The 9,907-nt window shown below is 46.5% G+C and overlaps 1 protein-coding gene across 1 annotated transcript in view; it reads left to right on the forward strand.

Annotated features, from left to right (window-relative positions):
- The window catches only part of col27a1b (collagen, type XXVII, alpha 1b), an 80,277-nt gene that overhangs the window by 27,016 nt on the left and 43,354 nt on the right, over positions 1 to 9,907 (forward strand). Inside the window, exons 7-9 of the mRNA XM_048613404.1 lie at positions 3,381 to 3,434; positions 3,722 to 3,829; positions 5,416 to 5,523. Of these exons, the coding sequence (XP_048469361.1) occupies positions 3,381 to 3,434; positions 3,722 to 3,829; positions 5,416 to 5,523 (270 nt within the window). The remainder of the gene's footprint in view (positions 1 to 3,380; positions 3,435 to 3,721; positions 3,830 to 5,415; positions 5,524 to 9,907) is intronic.

Here is a 9,907-nt window from a genome sequence, read left to right on the forward strand (position 1 = left end):
GGGTGAGGGGAAGAGGGAGAAGAAGGGTGAGGAGAAGGGGGAGGAAAAGTGGAGGGGAAGGGTGAGGAGAAGGGGGAGGTGAAAGGGGGGGGGGAAGGGGGAGGAGAAGGGGGGGGGCGGTTAAAACAAAACGGAGTTGGAAGGGGAAATAAAGCTCTCCAGCCCCCTGCGGTTCCCAACTCTCTCCAAATATCTCAGGGGTGTTGTTGGACATCACATGCTCCTTCTCCAAGGGCACCATTACATTGTCCACCTTATATAACTATTTAACGTCAACCTGTTCGGACACCCCTCTGGAGGAGGTGAGACTTGAACCCTGAGCTCCTGGACCAGAAGCAGGGACGCTACCACCCTCCAACAGCCTTTTTTTTGTTAACCCCCTAATCAACCTGTTCATATCCCTGGAGCAGGTGGGACTCGAATCTGGGCCTCCTGGTCCAGAGGCAGGGACAGAACCATCGTGCCTCATTTGTCTACCTTATCTCTCATCCGTCATAATCTTGCACACTTTTATCAACGATCTCATCTCGATCTCCCTTGCTCCAAGGAGACCAGTTTCTCCTCCCAAACTTTGGAGGTAAACTCCGTCATCCAGAGATACATTCTGATCAATCTCCCTTCCTAAGGAGCCTCACGTGTCTTCCCTAAAAGCTCGAGCTGAAGGTAGTTGTAGCCTAGAGAGAGCTTGACAAAGGTTCAGCGTAACCTCCCAGAACATCTGTCACTTCAGAAGCATGAACCCTGAATGCGTGACTCCTCTCTTGTGTTCGTTGGCCATAATTTCAGCGTTTACACTTCCCAGATGATGAGTCTGCTGTTTGACCTTCGGTAGCCTGATACTAAGATTTCACTTAATTGCAGAGGACCAGAAGTTAGCCAGAGCTGGGAAGTTGTAGACTCCTTGGAAGAGTTGTGTTTCAGCACTCCTGTTGGATTGTGCCAGACACAGTTTAGCAGCAACAAAAAAGGGGTTTAAGTAATCCCAAATCCCACAGCAGTGCTCTGCTTTCACACTAAGTCATTACAAACCTTTCCACTGGATCAATCACCAACCTCCTTTCCCCATAACCAAGCCAGCATTTTGAACGCTGCAGTTGATGAGCAGAGTTTTGGAATTTATAATGCGTTCCACGTGGATTTATAATGCGTTCCACGTGGAATAGCACCAAAAGTTTTTTATTTCAAAAATTGGAAAATTTACAAGACTGGAAAGCTAGCCTTTCATTGAAGGGAAGCCCAAAGATTCACAACCCTACCCTTTAGTAGGAAATGTGAAAGATGTAATATCTTCCATGTCTGGCTGTGCTTTTAGGTGAGTATTTAAACAAGTCTGAAACCAGGCCTCAACAACATGGAAACATAGGCAATGGGATCAGGAGTAGGCCGCTTATCCTTCGAGCCTGCACTGCCATTCAATATGATTGTGGCTGGTCATCCAACTCAGTCCCCTGTTCCCACTTTCTCCCCATACCCTTTGACCCTAATAGCCCTAAGAACTATATCTAACCCCTTCTGGAAAACATTCAATGTTTTGGCCTTAACCGCTTTTTGACAGAGAATTCCACAGGCTCCCCTCTCTCTGGATGAAGAAATCCCTCCTCATTTCAGTCCAAAAATCCGAAAGAACTGCACATGCTGTATATCAGAAACAAAATCAAAAATTGCTTGAAAAGCTCAACAGGTCTGAGTGCATCCGTAGAGAGAAATCAGGGTCCAGTGACCCTTCCTCAGAACCTTACCCATGCCCTGGTGCTGGACTCTCCAGGAACATCCTTGCTGCATTTACCCTGATTAGTCCTATTAGGATTTCATCGGTTCCTACAAGATTCCACCACCTCTTATCATCTTTCTAAACTCCAGTCAATAGAGCCCTAAACTGATCCAATCTCTCTTCATATGTCAGTCTTGCTATTCCAGGAATCAGTCTGATAAACTTCACTCCCTCCATTGCCAGAGCATCCTTCCTCAGATAAGCAAGAATGCGGTCTTTTGTGTAATCCCCAGAATACTGTCAGGAGGATGTTCCTCATTAGTGTGGAGAGTATTATGTCTTTGAGTGGCACTTCCTGTGTCTAATATACGTAATCTAGTGGGTCCCAAGTGAGGAGGCCTTGTGATGCAGTGGGTAGTGTCCCTGCCTCTCTACTAGAATCTCTAGGTTCAAGTCTCACTCTAGGGCTTGATGGTCAAGTCTAGGTGCCCTCATAATCCAACTGAGCAGATTGTCCGGTATCTTGTCAACCTTACACAGAGCCTACTCCATTCATGTGCCGATGGTGTGCCTTCATCAGTCAGAGCATTGAGTTGGGACATCATGTTACATTGGTAAGACCAGCTTCGGAGTACTTCGTACAATTCTGTTCGCCCTGCTATAGGAAGGACGTTACTAAACTGGAAAGGGTGCAAAAGAGATTTACAAGGATGTTACCGAGACTGGAGGGTTTGAGTTATAAGGAGAGGCTGAAGCTATTTTCCCTGGAGCATCAGAGGCTGAAGGGTAACCTTGTAGAAGTTTACAAAATCACGGGGGGCATGGATAGAGTGAACAGCCAAAGTCCTTTCCCCAGGGCAAGGGAGTCCAAAACTAGAGGGTATAGGTTTAAGGAGAGAGGGGAAAGATTTAAAAGGGACCTGAGGGACAACTTTTTCACACAGAGTGTATGGAATGAGCTGCCAGAAGAAGTGTACAGGCAGGTTCATTTACAGCATTTAAAAGACATTTGGACAGGCACATGGACAGGAAAGATTTAGAGGGAAATGCAGGTAAATGGGACTAGTTCAGTTTAGGAAACCTAGTCAGGAAGGATGAGTTGGGCTGAAGGGCCTGTTTCCGTGCTGTGTGACTCTATAGCAGGTAATAGGAGCTGGAGAGTATTCTGGTCAACCAGGTGATGGAGCAAATGTTGGAGCTGCTGCCATCCTCTCCATAAGGTAGATTCTTTACTCAGAGAGTGGTCGGGGCTTGGAATGCATTGCCGGAGAGGGTAGTGGAGTCGGCCTCATTAGCGGCATTTAAGCGGCTATTAGATAGGCATATGGATGATAGTATAAGGTAGGGGGGGAGGTTAGATAGACCTTAGGTTTAGGGTAAAAGTTCAGCACAACATTGTGGGCCAAAGGGCCTGTACTGTGCTGTACTGTTCTATGTTCTATAACTTTAGGTGGCAACATACAGGTAAACATGTTTGTTGACCCTGCACCTTGAACTGACTGAGGGGGCCCAGCCCCACATCGGCTCCCCCATAGTCTGTGAGGGATTTAAGTGACACACTGGTCATGGAGGAGAATTCTCGATTCTGTCGTGTGGCTTTGATGACCCTGAAGAGGACACTGTATAAGCGCAAGATGTTACTTCCTCTAACCCTCTCTTTGTTGTTTAGGGTCGCAAAGGAAAAGCGGGTTCCCAGGGCATGCGAGGGAGTCCAGGCCCAGCAGTAAGTGTTGTGTGATAAAGCAAAACTCCATCCTACGCATTCATTCAGTTGGGTAACTACAAGTTGAAACAACTACATTCGTTACAAAAGGGGCTTGGAAGTGACTGCTGGATATGATCCAAAGGCTGTACAGCTCCAAATAATAATACAACATTGCAATAGTAATGGTATCTTTCATTGTTGTAAGATCTTCCTGAATGAAAACAGTGCATTATCCAGCACCACCACAGCACTTCAGAATAGTTGGAACTCTAACTAACGGCAGGCTTTTTTTGTGTAACGCTCAGGGTCCTATTGGTCCACCTGGTTCAAGAGGTGTCATTGGTCGACAAGGTCAAGAGGGTCCTCCAGGATTGGACGGTGCTCCTGGAATCATTGGCAAACCAGGAATTCAGGTCAGTCTTGAGCCTGGTAATTCGATCAAGACATTTTTATCTAAAATCCTTCCATGAGATGTGACCATCATTGGCGATGCCAGCATGTGTGGCCAGTCCCTAATTGTCCTTGAACTGACTGGCTTGTTCGGACATTTCAGAGGGCAGCTTACCAGTAACAGACGCCCAGTTTGGGTCCTACCAGGGCATGTCAACTCATTACAGCCTTGTTACGAACATGGACAGAAGAGATGAAATCCAAGGGTGAGGTGAGTATGTCTGCCTTGGATATCAAGGCCTCAGTTGACTGCCTTTGGCATCAAGGATCCCGAGCCAAACTGAAGTCGATGGGAATCAGAGGGATACTCTCCACAGTTCAGAGTTATGCCTGGCACTTGGGAAGATGGTTGTGGTTGTTGGTCAGCCATCTCAGTTCCGGGACATCTCTGCAGGAGTTCCTCAGGGTAGTGTCCTAGGCCCAACCATCTTCAGCTGCTTCATCGATGACCTTCCCTCCATCAATATGTTGGACGTGAGGGATGTTCACTGATGATTGCAGAAAGTTCAGCACCATTCATACACATGCACAGCCTGAAGAGTTCAGAGGTGAGGATGCACATCATCATTCATCATTGGTTGGTGTTAACATGTCATTAAAACCTACATTGGCTTCTGGTGTAATTATTTTAAATCAATCGGGATTGTTAGGTAAGTGCTGTCCAACAGCAGAATCACATCGAAGGTGGGACGCAATGTTCGGAGATTTGTGTTGATTGGTCACCAGGAGCTCACTGCAGCTTGGACTGCTTGGTATATTTCACCCCTGGCTCTGAAACTCCCAGGCTACAATATTCCTGATAATTCCTAATTGAAAGAAATTGCTGCTTTCCTACATCCTCAAGAGAGGCCTGGATAGAGCCGTTCCCATTCGTAAACCAGAGGGCACAGATTTAAAACATTTTGCAAAAGAAGTAAAAAGCGAGGTGAAACAAATAAGAACCTTTTCAGACAGCGAGTGTTAGGAGTGTGGTAGAAGCAGGTTCAATCAACCCATTGAAGAGAGCTTGGATAATTAATCAAAACAGCGTGCAGGGATCCAGGAGTGTAGCTCGAGGTTAAATTACTCAAGGGAGCTAGCACAGGGACAAATGGGCTAAATGGCTTCCTTCCGCATCATATCGATTCTGTGGTACAGTAGAAGATTGCCAGCCCTCTGCTGTTTTATATCTCATTGAGAGATTGTGTTTCCCGACTACGTGAAGACATAGGAGGTAAACTGAAAAAGTTGCCCACATGTCAGTTGCTGAGGTTTTGTATGTGGGGCCAAGTTCCTGGAAGGGTGTTGAGGACATAGATGGACTGCAGAAGATTACGCTGGGTCTGGGAGGCTAAAGGCGGAGGGGAAACCATTTCAGTTGGAACAAGAAGAGGTAAAGGCACTCTGATACAGGGGTTCAAAGCCGTGAATTGCGATGCGGCCCATCCTATCCATTTTGTTTTTGGCTGACACGCATTCTGCTTTCGCTCCAGTGAATAATCTCAGCGGTTCTCTCTGCCATGACCTGGTGGTTAGTTTTGTTAACATATAGTCTTCCCTCCAACCTCAGGGAGAGCAGGGGGATGACGGGAATGTCGGGTTCGTCGGGAAACCCGGAGGCCGTGGCCGTGTTGGAGTCCCAGGATTACCTGGATCTCAGGGATCCCCTGGCTTTAAGGTGAGTGAGACTGAGCTCAGCAACCCCAGGCAGGTGTGTGCAAGAACTAAGAAGCTGGAAGTTCTTCCGATCTGACCACACAACACAGAGAAGATGTCTGATCATTGGGGTGGCGGACATTGTTGCTAACCAATAAATTAGTTCACCACTCACACCATTTTTTTTTTCCGGTCTTTCACAGGATGTGGGGATCACTGGCAAGGCCAGCATTTGTTGCCCATCCCTAATTGCCCTTCAACTGAATGAGTGCTGGGCTACTTCAGAGGCCTTTCACACCTTAACTCACACCCCTTCTTACATGTCTTTTTCTCTTTCTCCACCACTCCTGGATGAGTACAGCCCCAACAACACTGAAAGAGCTTGGCACCATCCAGGACAAAGCAGCCCCTTTGATTGGCACCAAATCCACAAGCATCCACTCCCTCCACCACCGACGCTCAGTAGCAGCAGTGTGTACCATCTACAAGATGCCCTGCAGAAATTCATCAAAGATCCTCAGACAGCACCTTCCAAACCCACGACCACTTCCATCCAGAAAGACAAGGGCAGCAGATACATGGGAACACCACCCCCTGCAAGTTCCCCTCTGAGCCGCTCACCATCCTGACTTGGAAATATATCACCGTTCCTTCACTGTCACTGGGTCAGAATCCTGGAATTCCCTCCCTAATGGCATTGTGGGTCAACCCACAGTAAGTGGGCTGCAGCGGTTCAAGAAGGCAGCTCACCCCCACCTTCTCAAGGGGGCAATTCGACCCATAGAGTCATACAGCACGGGAACTGACCCTTCGTCCCAACCAGTCCATTCTGAACATAATCCCAAATTAAACTAGTCCCACCTGCCCGCTGCTGGCCCATATCTCTCCAAACCTTTCCTATTCATGTACTCATGTAAGTGTATTTTAAACGTTGTAACTGTACTCACATCCACTACTTCCTCAAGAACTTCATCGACACAGAAACCACCTTCTATGTAAAAAAAAATTGCCCCTCGTTCTTTTTCTTAAATCTCTGTACTGTCACCTTAAAAATATGCCCCCTTATGCTGGCTGAGCCAGCGAATCCCACATCCCATGAGTGAATAAAATATGACAGCCCCAATGAATGGCCTCTACACCTTCTGTTCCATTTGCCCCCTCCTCTTCCTCTGTCAATACCTTTCATTCTGGGGAAGAATCATTTCGGTCTTGAAAGATTAACTCTGTTTCTATCTCCACAGATGCCACCAGACCTGCTGAGTTTCTCCAGTGTTCTCTCTGTGTTCGTTTCAGAATTCCATCATCCACAGGTTTTTTACTTTTATTCATGTGTCGTGACATATCTGAACAGTTTGAGTGAAAATATCTACAAGGGCTGTTCTGCCATCTGCAGTAGTTTCAGGAAATTCTGCACCGCAAACCTATCACGTAAAGACTGTGAACCGGTGATAATCACCCTGACACCTTAACCTCACCAAGTGGATGTTAAAGCTTCTTCCTGAATGAGTGCTGCAGTGGCACAGAAAGAGGCCATTGGGCTAAGGAGCACGTTCTAAAGAACAGACTCTCCTCCCGAGCCAAGCTGGCCATCATTGGGGCTCGAAACCAACTCAGCCGGTAGAGACGTACACCCAACGTGTGACCGCCCCCCCCCCCACCACCGAAAAATGATGGCGGCAACAGTTCAGGGACTTCCCTCAGAGCATCCTACGTGGATGTCAGACATTCCCACCCACTCCTGGCTTGTGGCCTCGTAATATAGGGAAACCTGACTCCTAAAGGTACTGAGGACTCTGTCTGTGATAGGTGGAGGTGAGGCTGTGGCATCAGAGGGAGCACACCGACCTCCTAACGCCTTGTTTGACCCAACCCTCAGAGAACCAGTAACCCCCCCCATCCACCCCACAATCTCCCACCTTTGGCAGAGTGCGTGGATCACACTCTGGATTGCTCAGGTAACCTGGAGCCCATCGACCAGGAGCGGGAACGGCTCATCCTCGATCCTGAGGAAGGAGACGAGCACATTACAGCAAATCCAAATCGTTTCCTGCAACATCTCACATCGCAGAAACAGCCGCAGTGTCACTCTTTTGTCATGAACTCCACGGTGTATCTGATGTGGTCAGTTGCCAGTTTGCAACGTTCAAACTAAAACCAGACGTTTCTCTCCATCTGTTAAATAAATTGTGAACTTATTATTTCTTTTGTGGTGTGGACTGGATAACAAATAAATCCCCCGAGCCTACATGATTCACATTTTATTTTATCTTGTTCCCTGTGGTCAGCTGGAGTACTGTGATCTAATTCTTATTGTTTTTAGGAAACATGTACTGAGCAAGCCTTAAGGATAACAAATGTTCCTTGTTCTGACGTTAGAGCAACCCATTGGTTAGGGTCAAGGAAGAAATGTGACCAAAAGTGAAAACAGCACCTCACTGTGATACAGATCTGAAACAGCATGTCTCTTTGCTCCTTTGGAGTGCTAGCCCTCATTTGCAGAGTCAGAAGTCACACCATACCAGGTTATAGTCCAACGGGTTTATTGGAAATCACAAGCTTTCAGAGCGCAGCCCCCTTCGCCAGATGAAGTGGAGGGAAGTATGTGGTTTTAAGAAGCATCTTAAAGGAGGAGAGATACAGAGAGAGCGGCAGGGTGTAGCATGGAAACCCCAGAGCATGATCTCCAGGCAACTGAAGATATGGCCACCAGGGATGAAAGTGATTATGATTGCATGTTACACACAAGAGGCCAGAACTCGAGGAGGTTAGACCTCACAGAAGGTAGTGGGACTGAAAGTGATTACAGAGCAATGGAGGACGCAAGGAAAAGGCCGTTGATAAATTTGGAAATGAGGATGAGAATCTTAAAGACGTGTCATTGCTCGAAACAGACTGACACGCGACAGGGTAGAGCCAGGCGGGGTCACCGTTGTCCATGATCTGCAGCCCTCGGTAAATAGAGAGATGTGAAAGAAGCATTTCCTTTTATAAATCACTTCTCGTGTCCACATCCCAAAGCACATCGCAGCAAATGCAATATTTCTGAAGAAGGAGTAAAGGTGGAAATGTAGCAGTGAGTTTGTACACTGCAGACTCCTACAGACAGCAATGTGATAATAACCAGATCGTCTGAATTTCATTAAAACTGAAAGAACTGCGGATGCTGTAAATCAGGAACAAAAACAGAAGTTGCTGGAAAAGCTCAGCAGGTCTGGCAGCATCTGTGAAGGAAGAAACAGAGTTAACGTTTCGGGTCTGGTGACCCTTCCTGAGAACTGATGGTAGCTGGGAAAACGTTGGTTTATACGCAGAAGATAGGGTGGGGCATGGGATAAGGAGCAAACAGTAGGTTGGGATAGAGCCTAAAGAGAGAGGAGAACAGTTGGATAGATGAAGAAGTGGATAACGATCAGGCTGGGAGAGTGAATAGCTGTTAATGGGGGCTCTTAGCAATTGACAATAGGTAGTGTGTAGTGGCAGGCTGTGTCATAACAAGGTCTAGTGTGTGGGGTAGGGAGCTGGGACACGGGAGAGTTTAGGCCCTAAAATTATTGAACTCAATATTGAGTCCAGAGGGCTGCAGGGTCCCCAAGCGGAAAATGAGGTGCTGTTCTTCCAGCTTGCTTTGAGCTTTAATAGCTTTAATGTTTGTTCAAAGTAGTATAAAAAGTGTAAGAAAGAATGGGTGATTTTCTGACACAGTGTAATGAGTGGTGTCCCACAGGGATCAGTGCTGGGCTCTCAATTTATATACATGAGTTGATTTGATTTGACTTATTATTGCCACATGTACCTAGATATGGTTTTCTAAATTTGCTGATGATACAAAGTAGGAAAGTAAGTTGTGAAGAGGACGTAAGGAGTCTACAGAGGGAATGGATAGGTTAAGTGAGTAGGCAAATTACTGACAATTGGAATGTATTGTGGGAAAATATAAACTTGTCCATTTTAGAAGTAAGTGTAGTTAAGTAAATTAAGTATATTAAGTAATGTAAGTAAATTAAGAAGTAAGTGTATTGTCTAAATGGTGAGCAGCTGCAGAGCTCTGAGATGCAAAGGTCCTAGTGTATTGCACGCAAAAGGTTAGTATGCAGGTGCAGCAAGGAATGAGGAAATCTAACAGAATGGTTTATTCATTGCGGGGGGAATTGAGTATAACAGCAGGGAGGTTATGCTTCAGTTATAAAGGGCCCTGATGAGATCACATTTGGAGCACTGTGTGCAGTATTGGGCACCTTGTTAAAGGAAGGATGTGATGGCATTGGGAACAGCTCAGAGAAGGTTTACCAGATTCATAGCTGGAATGAGCAGGCTGTCTTGTAAGGAAAGTCTCAGCGTATACGGGATGGATTTTAGAAAAGTGAGAAGCAGCTTGATTGGTAGAAGACCCTGAGAGTCTGATATAG

This window comes from Rhincodon typus, chromosome 28 (genome assembly GCF_021869965.1).
Source record: "Rhincodon typus isolate 14 chromosome 28, sRhiTyp1.1, whole genome shotgun sequence".
NCBI classification, from domain to species: domain Eukaryota; kingdom Metazoa; phylum Chordata; class Chondrichthyes; order Orectolobiformes; family Rhincodontidae; genus Rhincodon; species Rhincodon typus.